Source organism: Varroa destructor, unplaced genomic scaffold (genome assembly GCF_002443255.2).
Source record: "Varroa destructor unplaced genomic scaffold, Vdes_3.0 BEIS01000004.1, whole genome shotgun sequence".
Classification (NCBI taxonomy): Eukaryota; Metazoa; Arthropoda; class Arachnida; order Mesostigmata; family Varroidae; genus Varroa; species Varroa destructor.
In genome coordinates, this window is record NW_019211457.1 from 27,254,070 (window position 1) to 27,272,182 (window position 18,113).

Genomic DNA, 18,113 nt, shown 5'->3' on the forward strand with positions numbered 1-18,113 from the left:
ATAAGATAAGTAAGTTTTAGACATCACATCGTTTGAAAGTGTTTGCCGATCTCTTCACCCCCGTGTGGTGTACCGCCTTTATACAATATAACGTAGAAATTCATCTAAAATACCTCACTTTAGTGCTGTTCAACTGGCTCCGAAATATGGAATTATTTAATTGAGAATCAATTGTAGATATGAGGCTTTTGTGCACTAGTTCATGGATAACTGGTCAAATTCACCCTGCCTACGGGACACATTTCAAAAGTTGTATTCGTTAAAGTGGTCGTGAAAAGTAGGAAAGCATAACTAAGACGCCAACAAACGCCCGCGACCTCTAGACACCAACATGGATGATTTAGATGGCAAAATAACAGCGAAAAGGAGCGCTCTGTCTTGAAGCCGGCCAAGTGGCGCACGTTCTTTGCTGTTGGCACAAAAGCCATGGCTGATTAGGAGGGCTAGGTGTACTAAAAGCTTGGACATACCGGCAGTTGTCGTTAATCGGTGGCCGTCATGCTCGATGTTATGTTGATGCCCTCTATACAAACGCTTTTGAAAAGGTACAAATATCTGGGTCTATGTAGAAGGTTTAGCTCACTTTTGGTAATGCTTTTGTAGAACATGTTGAACAATATCTATTTAGAATGTATTACTCTCTCAATGTTTAGACATAGGTGGACTGACTGTACCGATATCTATACTAATATAAAAATACTCGATAATGACCTCATAAATAACATTTTTAGTAAGTGAATCTTTTCATAAATTTAACTGTGGAATGGATCACTTGTACGGAATATAATTACGAGCAGGCTGTGTGTAGGTTAGAATAGAAACCCATAAGACTTGCCAAGTTCGTTGCTTACGTTGCATTGTAACATCTAACGGAGGTTTTATCCGATATAACGTACATTCTTGTTTACCACGTCATGATAGGTCTTTGTGTACATTTCGTTGTCTAGAGCAATATCCAATTAACTATAGTGTGCTAGTTCTGTTGGAAGCTAATTTGATGATAGGGCTTTGCACTCGGTAATTCAGATACAAGTGTGCCTGTGCCGCAGTAGCAATAACATAAGTCGATATCTTATTTACACCACTTGTTTGCTGAATCCATAAAGCAAATTATTTCTATCGAGTTCATGGTGTGGTTCCACTGCCGTAACAACTAGAAGTAAACGTATATGTACGCGGATTTAACTTCAACATGAATGGTGTAAAAAACACGCTAATATCGCCTGCCGACCTTGATGTCACTCTATCTGAAGCTGCTATCTGACCGTCTAGCTAAAATCGACAGGTATCCTTCGGGGATTCGCCCTGTACCTCTCATCGAAGGCTTATGAGGCCTGTGCCTTTTCCAGTAGCGAATTACTCTTCCGATAGTAAGACTGTCGGATAAGACTCCATCGAGTCTCTTGGCTTTTGCGGATGGCTCGTTTCTCATGCCAAATGTGCTGCTATCCCGCAGAAATACGATTACAATACATGAAAGGTAAGCGTGCCAGCGAAGCTACCTAGCTCAGTAGGCCTATTCATTAGCGTACTATCGTGATTATAACTGCATCGGAAATGAGCTGCACAGAGAACAATACAACTTTCGGAGACATGATTCACCCGAGCGTTTGACGCTATACGACAAATGCGAGGCTTTCTATCTAACGCGTTGTTTCCCACTGTGGAAAATGCCACATACATCTATGTACATACCTAGACATTGTGTGTATTGACAAAACCTCATATGAAGCCAGTTTGAAGAGTTTCAGTAGACAAAAATGGCTTAGCCCAAGTTAGCGGGCGTTCAGTGTTACCTACTAGTGATCATAGTAGATCTAAAGATTGAAATTTTCTATTAGTCCTAATGTGCGTATATAGATTGTATTCATCTATTACCTCACACTGTAGTTAACTGCAATATGACCCTAATGTCCTTGCGAAGTCGGCATTTCTCATCGGCATCTTTTTCAAGGTAAACATACTTCTATAAAAGGCAAGGTATGCTACACTTGACAGATGTCACAATAGTCGCATCGTCCGGATGCCATTGGAAGAAGACCAGAAGAACCTCACATTGGCGGTCTCGAATACATTACTTGTGATATCATTTTCTGAGTTATTTCGCGTCGCGCACAGCAGAAGGCAATATTGCCAACTTGCGTTTCGCTTATCGAAGAAATTGACTGGAAGCAATCATGTCAACTATGCTCTATAGCATATACATATATATAGTATATATGTAACGCAGCATAGTTCGACGATCTTAAATATGATTCGCGCTATTATGGATCTGTTGGGTTCATCGAATAGTCGTTTCCATATAGCTCCCAATCGTTTCAATAAGTTGCCAAATAAATTCGAGGAGTGACATCCTTTTTGTCTAACTAGGCTCACTTCGAGGACGGGAATTCGGGGGAGAAATAAAGCTTTTGTTTCCCTTCTTGATACATTTTTACTCTAATTGGAACTATAGTGGCCGCGGCAATTACTTCATCTCAGTATCTTCTCAATTTGTCTAACGCGATGTGGGACCTGGGCTAGCTAAACTTTGCTAGAGCTTTTGGAGTGTTCTAATAAATTTGATTGCTAACTTCGAACAGTTGTGACTCTCCCTGAAGAGAGTCACATATGTTCCCTATGTGTGTTCATCTACGAAAATTTTATAAAAGACCAACGTGATCCATGTTTCTAGCGTTGACTGGCATGCAGAAGTCACGTGACCGGGCACGAAACCTTAGGTCACGGCCACGCTAGTATATCTCTTCACGGCTAAAATAGCTTTGTCTGTATAAACCTAGGCTTCTTTTTAGGCCGGGTCAATCCGGACAAATCCGTTCGCTGGGAACCCTTTCGACCGTTTTGTTCCAGCACAGAAGAAATCACTTCGAGTGAATCGTTGATTCCGTTTCGTAAAAGCAAATGCACACTAAACGGATATGTTAGCCCCAGAATGCTATACGCAAATGATTCGGGGTATAGTAATGCGTAACAAAAAAATCATAGAGGAGGTTAGGGCATGGTCTGATGACTTATTTAAGCAAGCAAATAATGATCTCAGGGCAACTATGTGCGGACTTTGATAAAGTGCTCAAATGTGCTGATTTGAGGAATCGGTATTATTTTGCGCCGGGTGCTTTGGAAACACTGGCTCTTGTTAGCGGAATGATCGGCCCTTCAATTAGAGAGCTCATCAAGCGTAATTCGGAACCGTTTTAAGATAAATAACTCCAACAACGATCCTAGTGGCTATGTTAAGACAAATCACAGGGTATATGGTCCCTGATGAGATGAAATGCCTGCTGCTGTTTCGAGTACGTGGTCGGACTGGAGTTGTGGAATAACATTATTAGTAAACACAGCCTAGCAGACTTGAAATGTATTTAGTATCATTTTTATTTAATGCTCGTATGATCCTATTTAATGTCTGTAAACAAAAGCGATGTTTTCTCTCTGACTGTCGTCAACGGAAACCGTTAGTGTTCACATAATGACTTAAACGGTCGTAATTACTGTAAGCTTTGCAGTTTTCCCTAGGCATCTTATAATATATATATACAGTATAAAGATAGGATAGAATATAATATTCACGTATTGTGGCCTTCCAAACACCTCCTATCATTTTTAGGAGTTTCACAGAACCATCGACATAAATATGTACTTTGGATTCACAGTGTACCCTTTTAGATTTTTTTCGCGCTGTTTCATAGTCAGGTGATATGGTGCCAACTCTCTGGTTTAACGTACCCTCATTCTTGACATAGTGAAGGGTTAGGCTGATATTGTCAGTTTTGAAATCAGTGATTACATTATTTTATTAATATTGAATTCCAAGTTTAGAAAACTAAATGACTCCTCGATAATTTTTCCGGCGCAATAAAAACCGACGAAAGTTTTCGGTTATTCTTTCAATCCATTGTACGCATCCTAAGCACAGGCAGGTCGGAATCAGATAGCAAAAGAACTGTCAGAACAGAACGATGAGGAACCCTCATGAGCGTCAAGTGGTTGCCTAGCAACGCTGGCCCAAATGAAACGCCCTTTCCTCACTTCTCTTCACATCAAACCAAAAACTCCCGTTTCTTGTCGTTCCAGACAAGCTTTTGTCCCCCGCTGCCTCCCGAAAATCCATTAACTCGTTTAGTTTCTTGTGCCTAAGGGTTTTCAGTATTTTCGGAGTTCTACTTTCTCCAGTAAAAGGTAGGGGACAGTCAACTTAACGCGCTTTCTTCCAAACGGTAAGGGACGTGCCATTGATATTGGATCGACAAGGATACATCAGCAAGGAAATATACAAGAGCACGAAGGATTGGAAAAGGAAAACGTGGTAAAGAGCGAAAACGGGTTTTTATCAAACTATGCTAATACATCTGCTGGGAAAGACGGCGGAGTTTCCCGTTGATATATAGCAAAGTCGTTTCACTTTCTAAGCCTCCTGATTCTTCACCCAGTTGGTCGGGCTATTGAAGGTAAATTGGAAGGTCGGGAGAGAAGACGTAAGGAAAAACTGACTATGAAGAGCTTCGTTTTATATAAGAGCTCGACGCTGTCTGATACTGCACTCGCAGCTACTAATACATGGGAGGACGCAGCTAGGTCGTAACGGAACTTTCACCACATTCAAATTGACTCGAGAGTGGTTTGCCAACTTGTCTAGGGATCGGGTGGCAACAGGATAGCTTAAGCTATAATATAGCCCAGTGGGTGAGGGATGCGAGACTCGTTCTTAGTTCTGTTCTCCTGGGTGAGAACTTCGAGGAGAAGAGTCATTGTAACGAAGTTAAGCGGCGTACATAGTAGCTGTGTAAGCTGAGTAAGATCCAACTTCCTTTCGCAACACATGTATTACAACATACATGTTTTTGTCGATTATTTAAAATATATCCTATTTTGTATAGTGTTACGTCCTATATGCGCTCCGTGAACAGGTCCGCAATCATCGTGTGCTACATTTGCTAATAAAAATATCTCATTAGACACTCATTATATTTAGCCATAATCGGTGATTTGGAGCTTGATTCGGGTGAAACTTACTACGGCATGTTTCATAGCGTTCTTGTACGCGTTGCCTAGTAGCCGATGTTTGTGTGTATATACTATTAGTGGCATTCTTGTTGTTCAACGTTGTTCCAACCTCAAGTCTAGTTAATAACAGCTTTATTCAACACTCAACGGTAAGACGAATGCCGGTGTAGAGTTTAAAAAAATACCCATATAGTAACCGTGGTGATGTCCCATTTAATGACATTAGATTTACAAAAATGGTAACATTGACGTTAGTGCATAAAATAGCATTAACAAATATGTGTGAATCTTGTAGTCGTTTCCCGATTCGCTTATGGTATACCCTAATGTACAGAACCCTTTCTGGTGTATTCGAGACCAGATGTACTAGAATAAAAGGAAACCTTTGCGAAAAAATTTTACTGCTTTCTACGTGAAATTTTTGTTTATTGTTACTTGGAACTTGATGATAAAATGTTAACGTTAAATTTAGCCGAAAGCTAGTGCTGATTAATGAAACGTATGTGCCGAAAGGCAAAATGGATCATGCTATATACAGCGACATGCCAGAATGATTAAATTTTAACTTACAAAGTCGAATTGGTGTTTAGTAAGAAGTTACGAGTTCAAAAAGTTTAACTGTTTATATGACTTACATGTAATAGAAACGTGTCTAGCATAACATGCTTGTATAAGAGATTCGACTTGGGCGAAGAGCAAATTATCGACGTTTTTGGCTCAACATTGACGCCATAAAAGACGGCCTTGTCTTGACAAGCTGACCAAAGTAAATCAGCATCTGAAGACACTACTTAAGGCACTAAGCTCTCTTGCTTTTTTCTTTCAAAGGTAATCAAATTTCTTACTTGCAGGCTGTCGCTTACTCATACTCGATATGTTTGGAAAAAGCTATCTATATATCTATATATATAACGCACAATGCAGATACATTGTTCATATTCATTTAAATAAAGCATCTTTTAAATGTATTATAGGCAGCTATCGTTTGAAGTTGTTAACAATTAGGTACTGTCTGAATGTCAAGTTCAAAAACTACTCAAATCAAGGAGATTATCAACCCGATTCCGTGTTTCATGAAATAACGGTGACTGATCTTTTTAGGTGTGTGTCATCTGCCCTCAGTGGTAAGCGATTGTTCCATATTCCAGACGGCTAAACCTACTCGATTTCTCTGTCGACTTCTGTTGCTAGGTAAGTGACCACGCGTCCTAGTGTCTTGCAACCCACATATTAAAACAAAAGGTAAAATCGTCACGCCATTATGTTTCGTATTGTTAATAATAAGCCTGTTACCGAATCATGTGCTGGATCAAATTCGAGGGGCTGGCTGCAAAAGGCTCAGGTCATTCTAGAACTGTACAACATCTCTGTAGCCTTGTGAGGTCCTGCGATGATTTTGCGTAGCTACATATTTTTAAGTTAATAATCGATCTTTTTTGCATGCTTGTTTGTTCTAGCCTAGCGCAAATCTGAAATATACCGTTGCAGAATTCTCGTTGCCAACAACAACGAATTCTCTCCAACATAGCACTTAACGCTGCAGTTCCCAAATAGGTTATTCTACGACAAATAAAATTCAGATTGATCCTAGGTATAATACACCCAATTTTCTTCGGCGAAATCTGAGATACTCCTAAGGACATAAGAATTATTATCGGACTTCTATATGGCGTGAAGAGGTGACGTGACCCTTAACCAGTTTTACCCGAACATTTTTTTTACTTCGAGTTGATTATATTTAATAAATTCTAGGGTGCATATGGCCCCATAGGAAGGAGCCACAGAAAACGAACGACTACGAACTTCATAATAAATTGCCTTATTTAGTCGTGCGCAGTTAACAGTGCCGTTTGTTTTTACTATATCCTAGTCTTTTTGTGGTTGCATCAAACTCCGACATTGTACGCTGGCTCGTTCCTTCCCATTCGCGCGTTTTCCATCCAATATCTTTCCATTCAGCTTTTAAACAGAACTTCACTTGCGTGGTACAATACCTCAGGTATGTCTGTTCGGCTAAAAAAGTCTGCTGCTTTGCTTGGAAGTTGAGTGAGCATTAGCAGACCAGCAGTTAGAGTCTCCGTGGCAGGACGTTTAATCTTTTTAATCTTCGTCACTCGTTTGAAGCCTCGTTGCTTCTTTGTTTGAGCCCCATCTCCACAGCATTTTGCCTCCCCACATATGAGACCACTCCCGAGATCGATGCTAATCGAGGTCACAAAAGGGTGCGGGATCCGAATTCGACCGGGGTAAGGACTAAGGGCTACCCTTGCCGGGACATCAGCGTTATTGTCTAATAGTTTAACTCACAACGAAAACCTATACCAAAAGTTCCTTGTCAGGCATCAACGCGAGAACTCAGGACCTCTCGCTAAAGGCGGGTATAAAGCTGGCGAGGTGATCCGCCGGGGCAGGCCATTATCTCACTAGTCCTACTATCGCGGACCCCGGAAGCGCTGGGAGCGGTAGGCTGCGTGCCCCAACGAACCCAACCTCAGGCCAGCAGCATATCTTTACTCAGCGAGCCAACGACGAGTCGGTATCCTGTCTTGCTTCGTCAAGAGTTCTAGCTGTTCGGTATTTTCACCCAGCACCTCCTTTGCCCATTCGAGAAATACAATGGGAATCGAGCTTTAATAAAGGTCGTGCATTGTACATATTCCAGAGCACTGCAAGAGTGCAGCGGATGGCAGCAGCTGTATTCTTGCCATGATTCGGCAGAATTCACTATTTTCTGATAGTGAATATAACCTTGAACCAAAAGATTTTGAGCTAGGTATATATGTGGTGACTATAAAACGTATACTGGAAAGGCGGGTTTAAAAGTGACTAGCAGATAAATGCACATGGCTTCGAATACTAATGGGACAAGATAGGTTGTGCTAAAAAAAACAATTACTCAAGACCCGTATTACATTTGGGCAAATAAAGAAATCGGCTGCCTTTTCAATGTTGCTACTGTTTTCTTTAAGAAATCCTATCTAAGTGCACACATGACAAGTGTCACACATGTGCTATGGTAAAATACGTGGGCAAATCGTAACGCAACGGGCATTTGTCGCTACTTCTCTTCGGTTTATGAATACGACTTGACGGTTGTATCAATAAAAGCAGGACGCCCTTTGCAATACCCGAGTATAAAGTATAACTTTTTTTGGGAGTTATGTTGAATTTTGGCCTTCGAGTTACTTTAACGATAAAAAAAGGTTTACCTGATTTTACTTTTAGTTATTAAAATCGCTCTGTGATGCCTGAAAACGAGTTTGCATTCGAGTGTCCGTCACGGGTCAGGTGAACGGATGAGAGGGGCATCTGGAAAGTCTCAAATCAGTGACAGGTTGCTTTGAAAACTAGCAACCTATAGTTAAACATATGTATTCGCACTTTTGTAGCAAATATGAATTATGTGTGGTTTTTTAACAACGATATATTCGTACCATCAGATCGCCCCACCGTTCCTATCGACGCAAACGAGAAGTCCTTGATAATCGCCGCATACCTCGATAACATACCGACACTGCTCCACCGTCTACCCAGACACTCCGCGCGCTCTATCTCGCGGAGCGTCCGTCTATTCCTACATACTCGCTTCCTTTGCCTTGTTCATGTGGCCCACTTTCTCCAGCAGAGCTCCTGCGTTCGGCACTGGTCAAACCGGGCTGTGGGTCGCGAACGATGGGTGTCGTCACCCTCACTCGTTAGGGAACTCGCTTATCGGCCAACGGCATTGGCAGACCAGCGTCCTAACTGGGGTACGCACGTACGCCGTCCCATCTGTAATCTCTTGAGGAAACTGCTTTCCAGTTACTCCCTCTCCCCTTCGGTCCATCTACCGGACTCGGCATACCAGTCGGTACCCGCTTGTCCCGGTATGCCCCACATTCGTGCCCGGGTGCTTGTTCAAGAAGCCAACCCCGCTCCACGCCAAGCCCCACATTGTACCCCACTATTATTCCCCGCTTTTCCTTTTTCCATCATGTGGATGGAGGCTGCTAGGCGTTAGAAATCGTTTGTCGCCTGGGTCGCCGGAGCGGTGAGCCGCCCGCCGATCTAACGGATCTGCCGGATGTCCCGCTGCCACTGCCGTCGAATGGAAGTTCTTCACACAACGGGTGCCGGTTGGATGCGACGAATTCCCCGACGGGTCCCAATGTATATGGATGTGAAGAATGCCCCTCCCCCACGTAGAGGCGAACTTCGCCTCTGTGTCCCTTGACAACTATGGCCCTCTCCCTGAGCTCGCTTGCTCTGGTGCTGGTGCGAGAAGCGGTGAAGAACGTAAGCACCCAAGGAATTCCGAGGCATCTACCGGGACCTCCCTCCGAGCCGGGCATCCTGGAGCTCTTCTCGTGAAGCGCTCCCCGTTAGCCGCTCGGTTGGTTTATTCGTTCGTTCGTTCGTTGGAGTCTCCTCACCAAACCGAAGTCATGTCGACGAAGTGAAGGCCGCGGTGAGCGTGCCGACTGGCAGATGGGACCTGGCGTCCCTCGAGAGAGCATCACCAGCAATAGAAGAACTAGTCGAATAGAATAGACGAAGTCGTAGTAGTGGCGTTCCAAGGACAAAACGAGACGATCCTCGTTAGGAACACAATTCAAAACGTAGGGACCGTCGTTCAGTGAAGTTCTTCGATCTACCGATGGCAAATAGGAAGTGCAGCCCGAAACATTAGCTTAGCGATTACTAACTAACGAAAGTGTAAACCGCAATCACAACTCATTATTGCTCTAATGTCTGTCTCACATTAAGAACTAACTACTACGGAAAGGAACTCGAGTAATGAAGAAACATAACGTGTTATGCAGTCCTAATTGACGTTTCTTACTAGAATAGATGCTTGCAAGGATTGATACATAGATCACAAAGGGTGCTCGGCAATCTTCTTAACTGTCTGGCTATTAGTTCGATTGCATTGAGCGGGTTTAGTTAGTCTTTATTGTTTAATGTTCTACGGGCTAAAAGATGAACTCTTGGACGTTTTTCATGATGGGTCATATTCGGATATCGTAATGATACTCCAAACATCTTTAGCTTTCGTATCGACAAACATTTCTATGTCAGTATGGAGTAGAAACAGAACCATACAATTACTAGATATATTTTCTATTGAGTAGTAAGTCTTCGAGTTAAACTTCGATAGTGGAATTATGTGAAAAAAAGACGCGTGCCTAAATAATATGGATTTATCAGAGAGTAGATATAAAGTGACATGTTGATTTGTCTCTGTATGTTCACAGGGTGAGGCGCTCGCTCGGCAATTCTGCTCGCTCGTTTTCTAGCCCGCAAATCTACACGACGACTCTAAGCAGTATCAGTTAAGATGACAACTTCCATGGCAAACCAGGTTGCAATCCGGCCATTACGAACCGATGAAGTGCGATACGCTGTAGAAATCTGGAAGGAGCAAGGTCTCGAAGAGGGTGTAAATACCCTACAACTGTGGCATAAGACGGACCCTGAAGGATTCATTGGTGCTGTCGATAAAGACACGGGTGTGTAAGCACGCAGATGCAAGACTAGTTTATCATAGATATCTTTGTTGTAATGCAGTAGGATATTAATGTAAAACATCGTTTATTTTGGAGAACGGTTTGCACGACAAATACTGAAAAATGCAAAAAATGCCTAATACTGGCTATGAAGTCTCACTTACCCGGTAAAAAGTCACATCCTTGTGACAATACAGTACGCTTACTAATAGGTTAAGAGGAAGATGGCTTTTTGCTCTATCCGCCGACACAAAATGTGCGATGTTTTTTTTTTAAAATATGGGATATACAGCACTCATGCGAAAATGTTAAGGATTTCTTGACAAATATTAATAAATTTCCTTAACATCATAGAGTGGTTACACTCATTGAAGTGCAATTTTAAGCAATTTAAATGTACTTAGCATTACACGTAATATAAATATAAAACTAGTTCTGGTCAACTTGTAGGCATTAGTGGTTTATTTTTTTTGGGGCGGGAGAGAGTAGACCTTTACAGGATAGGGGAAGAGTCACCTGACAATTTAAAAGTCTTCATTTTACATCTGTTAAAGTATCTATTGGGTAAGATGCAAAAACAAACAACAATGATTAAAAGTTAGGTAAGACTTTCGAACTATTCAGTGACGTTTTTTTATAGGAGAAGATTTGCCTCACTTCGTATTTTGCGAATGATGCCTTAATAATGTGACGCCGATCTTGCCTCATAATCTTCATTGTTCCCGTGTCCACATTAGGCGAAGTCCTTGGTAGTTGCGCTGCCATCCGCCAAAAGGAAGGCCTGTATTTTGTCGGTCTATACGCAGTTCGCACGAAGCTACAGGGACGGGGCATCGGTATGAAGATGTGGGATTACGCCATGAAACGAGTCGGTGATAGTAATGCTGGCCTGAACGCCGTACCTAAACATTTGTCGAATTATCGGTAAGACGGGGTTGGAAGGGCATCAAAAAGCTTTAGACGTACAGGCCCGATAATATTGTCTGCACCATGTGTGGTACGATAGATTGAAGTGGGATCAAAGAAAGTGCAGATTCGTGTAGGAAACGCGTTGTTGAATGTAAAATATATATGCACTTCTTAATTGCACACCATGCCTCCTGGAAACAATAACAAAAGCATTCGATTACCAGTGAGTGATTATACTATCCTGAATTAACGTGGTTATCTAAGAATGCATTCATTGTAAGTAATGTATAATATTCCGTCTTCTATTGAAAAATTTAAGGCTGACTGAATTAATCTCTTCTAGATTAACAAAGCGTCCTCTGTGGCGTGTCTTCAACAGGAAAGCATGGGGCGTTGGTAAAAATTTAATTTGGGAGAAGAGGGGCACTTGCTGCTCAATAGAGATCAGTTAGGTAGTATTGTAATAATTCTTTGACAGAAATGCTGGAACGATTATTTTCTATAGATATCATAGATGGTCGAAGTAAAAGCTTAGAAACTGCAAATTAACATTGTGTCACGGTGTGTTTACGTATTTGTAAACGAATAAAGAGATCGTGCGGGCTTTTCCCATGTCGCGCCATGGAACACATGGGTTTACGCCTCCCCGTGGAAGGACGTAACGCTTGAGAAGCTCATTTCAGCCTCTGATGACTCAGTTACTCTGAGGTAATGATGCATGCTACAGACTGGTACTGAATTTTTGTTTCAAATCTAATCTATCTTTAGTTATGTTGATTGAAAGATTTTTTTGCATCGTCGAATCAGATCAAGCAGGAGCGACTACGTATTTTTTTTTATTAAGGAAGAACTGCACTCTGAATCTGAGATAAGAGACAGCAGGTTTTCCTAACACGTTATCCGAACCCGTCTTCAATATAAAAAAAACGGGGACCCAAAAAAATTTCTTTCGTGACGAAACGAAGCTTCTGAACGCTTTTTAGGGATCGATTCAAATTGTCCGTAGCTAGCGTGTTTTTGTGCTTTTAATTGTGTTGTAACGTAATCTTATGGTAACTCGACGTATAGGCGCTGTTATCCCGGTGACGATGCGACACTCTCTCTGTTGGTCGATTACGACGAAAAGGTAAAAGGACAAAATAAAAAAAAAGATAGCATAACTGACGCAAGATCACAAGTAGTCATGATTCTCAGATAATCTTTTTATATGATTTTGTACTTACTAAATCAACGCTAATTAGCTATGCACGTTAAATTAATATTTTATATGCGTTTTTAAATAAAGAAAGAGTATTTGAGCACTGAGCATTGGCAGCAGATGTTAATAGCATATCTGTAAACTATCTAAGTATAGTCAATGCTTTTAGAGATCAGAAAACTCTGGATAAGTCCTCCTCAAATATAGGACGTTCCGACCCTACACAGGTGCATAACTTCCGTCGCGAGAACGCAATTCGTACAACGATGAACGATGACGACGGATGCTTGATGGTTGCTTTTAAGGGCTCAGGTGCTTGTGCTGGCTTCGGTAAAATCAGCACCAATATTCAAGGTAGGTGTGTCGAAAGATTATGAATTTTAGCCATTTGTTCTAATAACTCGTAAGCTTGTTTTGTCTCGGACATAGTGATAGATCGAATAAGATAGACCTAGGACAGTGACCAAATTGTTTGATCCATTGAGTCGTACTGTTGTGGGTTGTCGTCTGTGGCTTCGAACTCGTTGATTCTTAAATTTTTATTGCGTGCAACGAATCGCTCTCGCAAAAAGTTGGCGCAAAAGCTACAAAAAATACAGCCAATAATCTAATGAAGATCTGGGACTGCACGTAACGCATGGTGACTGGGAACGACAGATGGCTGTATTTTCATTTCTGATATTTGCAGAAGGAGCACTTGTAGGGCCGCTGTACGCGGATGACATTATGGTAGCCCAACATATTCTGCATTCACTCGTATCAGATTTTGCACCTGCGAGAGTCACGGTAACAGCGTTTGCGATGGATGGCAACCCGGACTCGTGCCGCCTTTGCGAAGAACTTGGCCTCCAACGGCTCATGGCAGTACCTAGGTGCTATCGGGAGACAGGAGTCCCACAGGCCGACTTCAGTAAAATCTTCGCCCATCACACGCTCAATTTTTCACTCTTCTAAAATGACCGGTTTAACAAAAAAAAAGGCAAAAGCCAAGTCAGTTAATTATCAAGCTTAATTAACTAATGAGGAGTGTTTCGTGGTCCAGTAGCCGAGTAAACCTTTTATTCTTCGCAGAATGATTACAGTTTCCACTAGTCTTAAACGGTTCGCCAGTGTTGATTATACTGGACAGAGATCGTGTAATTTCCAACAACGAAATTCAATTACAGTTGCTTGATCATTCGTTGTCTCCAGATACGAGCTCTCTAGTTTAGTACATGATCTTTCATACACCCTATACGAACAATTTCAATAACAGTAATAATGTTAAAATATGAAGTGTTCGACGAATTCGAGGCAGTGAAGAGTTGACATTCTACAGTTGTTTTCTTATTTGCATCTTCTTTTCCGACAACATTTATTCAGGCCACCGGTAAACCTTTAATACCGATCTCCTAACAGCTAACGGCCTTAGTTTGTTAAGGTCATGGGAAAGACTATATACACGTCTGTCTACATAACTGGTCGGACTCACAACATGGACATTAAGCATTATAATTATTAAACTTGATATATACGTTGATTTAACGTTATAGCAGTGGTTATTCGGTATGACCTTATATGCTACAAGTAGATATATATACACATGCATCGAGGCGGCGTCTTGGACGGCCAAGCTTCCGGTTGAACAAGATCAGAAGTCGTTATTTCAAGCCCCGCGAACGATACTTACTACACAACCTGTGTGAATAAAAAAAACTTATTATACCTACCAGATATATCAAAAAAACCAAAATCAAGCATCGAAGATCTATGTGTCGATACGCAAGGAAGAATGAACTGCAAAACGCATAAAGCTGCAGCGAATACCATAAACGCATATACGAAGCTATAATGGTATGCATTTAAACGGACAGTTCTGTGAAGACTTTATGACACAAATATCTATAAATGTTCGGTTATGCCATAATAATAAAATATCCAAACTATAATAGATATACATACTAGATATGAAAACTATGTATTATTAAGCATTTGTCATCCTGTTATTGCTATTATGAACATGAAAAACATGAAGTAAACTTACGCTGCTGTTAATGTCGGCAACATGTTATATAACTACAAAAATTAATGAAACAATAAAAATACATTTAACAAAGGCAAAAAAGGTGCGACAGAAAACTTTGTAACACAGAAAAATATGGAACGGCCAGAAAAAAATATTAAAGGAGTGTTAGAAGATGCTGAGGTACCTAGCAAATAAAACGCCACAAAGGGTACGCATTGGATTTTTCATGGACGTATACAGTTTGGCGAGCTTCTATTCGCGACGCTGCAGCAGATGAAATCTTTGAAAGATGAATAGCCCTCAAAATGGCCAAAAAAGTATAGGCCGTTTGGGATACTAGATTATACTGATTCGAACTGCGTTGCGGCAACGGCGGTTTGTTTATCATGAAAGGCATTAATTCGTATAAGTGTGTATTTCGTTTTACTTATGATGACGCATGTGAAGGCGCTTGCTAGATAAGCTGTTTTGCCCTACGAGTATTTCTGAGACAAAGCGAGAACGAGGAAACCTAAATCATCATTAAAAAGTTGCTTGTAGCGGCTATCATTAGGGTTGTGAGGAAGGCGTCTCACTGGAAACGTCAAAGAAAAGCCCAACTGAGACAGAAACTTTATTGCAAATAATAACAACCATTTTTGTAATCGTTATCGTATGCAATCGATCGTTTTGAAATCAATTACCAAGAGTAGAGGCAATGGCGAGCGGACTTGCGCCTTCTGACAGTCCCATAATTTGCCTTAGGCGGCTGATCTGACACGGTAACTGATAGGGCAACCGGCTGAAGTGAGCCGGTCACGTCTCAAAACATCACCAGAATAATAGGGTAGGTCCTAGAACGGCATGGGATCAATTTCGCTATAATGGTAGAAATAACAGTAGTCCACTTAGACCAAGTAACATATAGACAGAACTTGTCTGCACCGTCCATATAATCAATATTGTGAAAATGGCCAAGTGCACTGAGGTACAGCAAAACACAGAGACAAACAACCTCACCACACAGTAGCATGTTATGGATGTAGCCTATCGGTAATGTCAGATTCGCGTTTTGCGATGACTGCTGGTCATTACTATCAGTACTATACTGATCATTGCTAGAATCAACCGTGATGAAAACAAAACACTACTAAATGTCAAATATATCGACACTGAGCGACAACGCCATTGCACACAGAGGCATTGTATCAAAGTAATCAACTCTAGTCATTACTACATCTATACGCACTATGATTCTTCTCTGATGTAAGCAATGACTGTTTCTGCCAATGGAAAACGACACGGCCATATTGGAGGCGTCGAAAAGGTGCATGCAAGAGCGACCCCCTATCAAACGTGAAACAATATTTATCTGTACGCCCGTATGTGTATGATCGTGAATAAGATTCGATATAAAATAACACTATTCAGCCTTAAAGTAAAATCGCACCTTGCCAGATTTCAGAGCTCGGTAGGGCTAACTTATGATATTACCTATGATAGTTTCCAGTCGGTGACCTCTAAATGGCGCGGTACTCGTGTACAAAATAAACAATGTGTTTTTCATTAATTAATTAATGCTTTCTTCCCAAGATACTCATGGGTATAGTCCATGTCACAACTAGCACACTGTTGGAAAAAGGGTTCGTCTTTGAATTTGTATAACCTTTCTAAACAACTTCATTGGGGAAGAACTTCAAAAAATGATGACTTGTGTTCAGCCATAGGTGGTTGCGCATAGTGCTATCGTACTCAATGTTCCCTAACGACACTAACCGCAACTGACCGTTGGTTAGATCGGCGATATGTATGAACGTTAACACCCTTGATTTGCAGCTACAGCTTGAATGTTCACTGGTCATTATGGCGTGCTGAGCTTTGGTCCTAGAACGCTCTTCAAGGGCCTGCGACAGGAATTGTAACGAAGAAGAAAAGAAGAACTGAATGGGCTATGCACGAGTGGTAATGGAACATAACGATGATAACGCAATGCTGAAAGGCGTACAATTTAAATGTGCTCAACTCCCGACCTAAAACACGATTTTTGGCCAGTTGCAATAAACACACCGACGAAAGAATATCAGGTCTAAGTGTTTTCGATGACTTACGCTGCAATCAATACTGAGATTAAAGTCTGAACAGAAAAATCACGAAAATAGCCGGCTACTAGAGTACTATGTTTTATCAATACCACATCATTCAATATGGGACCGCCGTCCCACGCAGGGCTATGACGTAAAACCTGAAACCTAGACCTTGTATCTTTGGCGTGTTTATCTAAAGGTCACTTTAATGAGCAGTCTAATTAAGTGATGAATGTTGGATGATATGCTCCATCAACAGCGTAGAGTTGAGGTCTGGCGGGATACCTGTGCTGCTGATGCTGAATTTTAAATTTCGTATTCTTCGAAGGATCATCGATTTTCAACCCTACGCTACTTTCATGCCTACCGTGTCAGGAAGTGCCATACGTCGCAGTCTGTCCGTTATCGATTAACTAAGCACACCGAGCGCTGAAGTAGAACATTACCAAATAAACCATAATTTAACTTAGAATGCGATGCGGGCTTTTTCAAAATGACTAACATAAATGTGAAATTAATTCGGCTAAAAAGAGTAAACATATCGTCATAGTAGAGCAGGGTCCATCTAAATTTTGGGAACGAAATCAAATTTTATTTACATGTATTGAGTTGTAGGGGCAAACTAACTGTGTCATTGTGGATAGTGGTATTTCGCTGACTTGAAAGTAACGATAATATGGAACATTCTCACTGTCGTCAAATTTTTTTTACGCTGCCCAGAATGAGTCAATAGTGGTTACTAGTTTCAATAATCGCCAAGTTTTAATAAGAAAGTTGCAGGTTTCCCAAAAAATATTTTAATAGATCTAGACCCCCGAAAAGTTATTAGTTCTAATTTCTTTGTCTGACTTCGTAAGCCTAATTATTTTTGCATATCTTTTGTATAAATTAATTTCAAAACAAAGCACCTTTACGAACCGTAAATTCGTGTTTTTTTGCTGTAAATTCAAAGTACTTCCTACAAACCACAACTCTTACACCACGTTTCCTTTCGAAAAGCGATGAGGGGTCGTACTTCGGCTTCGGGGTAACCACCGAATAGAATTATGATAGTCGATAAAACGGTTTTGAATTAGCGAACGGAAAAGATGTTTTTTCAAGTTCGCAAATTTGTTGATTCGTACAGCAAAAGACACCTGATATCGTATTGCATTTTCTGAACATGTATTTCTCGCCTGAGATGAACTTAAAAATGAGTAACTTTACGCTGAGATTTTTCAAAATTTGTTTTGTGTCTAGGAGTATCGGTCATTCCTTTTGCTACTGACTAGATAGACTGATGATGATAATGCCTAGTAATAACACTTTTGATATTGCCCCTGTTACATACCCTCTTATCTTCGTCATGCTCAATACGCGAAATTTCTAAAAGTACGCATCCATGAAACTTCACACTTAGTTTGGTTTACTTGATACTTAAAAATTAAATTTTATTGGTTCGATTAACC

General features: G+C 41.0%; 1 protein-coding gene across 4 annotated transcripts; it reads left to right on the top strand.

Moving 5' to 3' along the window:
• The first annotated feature begins 52 nt into the window (after positions 1-52).
• Positions 53-16,664, top strand: LOC111249657 (uncharacterized). 4 transcript variants are annotated; one of them, XM_022803789.2, is made up of 10 exons: positions 53-545; positions 1,286-1,480; positions 5,649-5,832; positions 6,106-6,195; positions 10,239-10,493; positions 11,228-11,414; positions 11,991-12,107; positions 12,468-12,525; positions 12,825-12,951; positions 13,286-16,664. In XM_022803789.2, exons 5-10 carry the CDS (start codon positions 10,322-10,324, stop codon positions 13,549-13,551), a joined length of 927 nt encoding a protein of 308 aa, XP_022659524.1. In that variant the 5' UTR covers positions 53-545; positions 1,286-1,480; positions 5,649-5,832; positions 6,106-6,195; positions 10,239-10,321; the 3' UTR covers positions 13,552-16,664. The 4 variants fall into 4 exon arrangements, with proteins under 4 accessions (XP_022659524.1, XP_022659528.1, XP_022659530.1 ...); XM_022803793.2 differs by lacking the exon at positions 1,286-1,480; XM_022803795.2 differs by lacking the exons at positions 1,286-1,480; positions 5,649-5,832.
• Positions 16,665-18,113: the final 1,449 nt, after the last annotated feature.

Coding starts and splice junctions, on each gene's coding strand:
- LOC111249657 (XM_022803789.2), top strand. CDS start 10,322: ATGACAACTTCCATGGCAAACCAGGTTGCAATCCGGCCATTACGAACC. Junction 11,415..11,990: donor AAACATTTGTCGAATTATCG/GTAAGACGGGGT, acceptor AAACGAATAAAG/AGATCGTGCGGGCTTTTCCC. Junction 12,526..12,824: donor TGGTCGATTACGACGAAAAG/GTAAAAGGACAA, acceptor GACCCTACACAG/GTGCATAACTTCCGTCGCGA.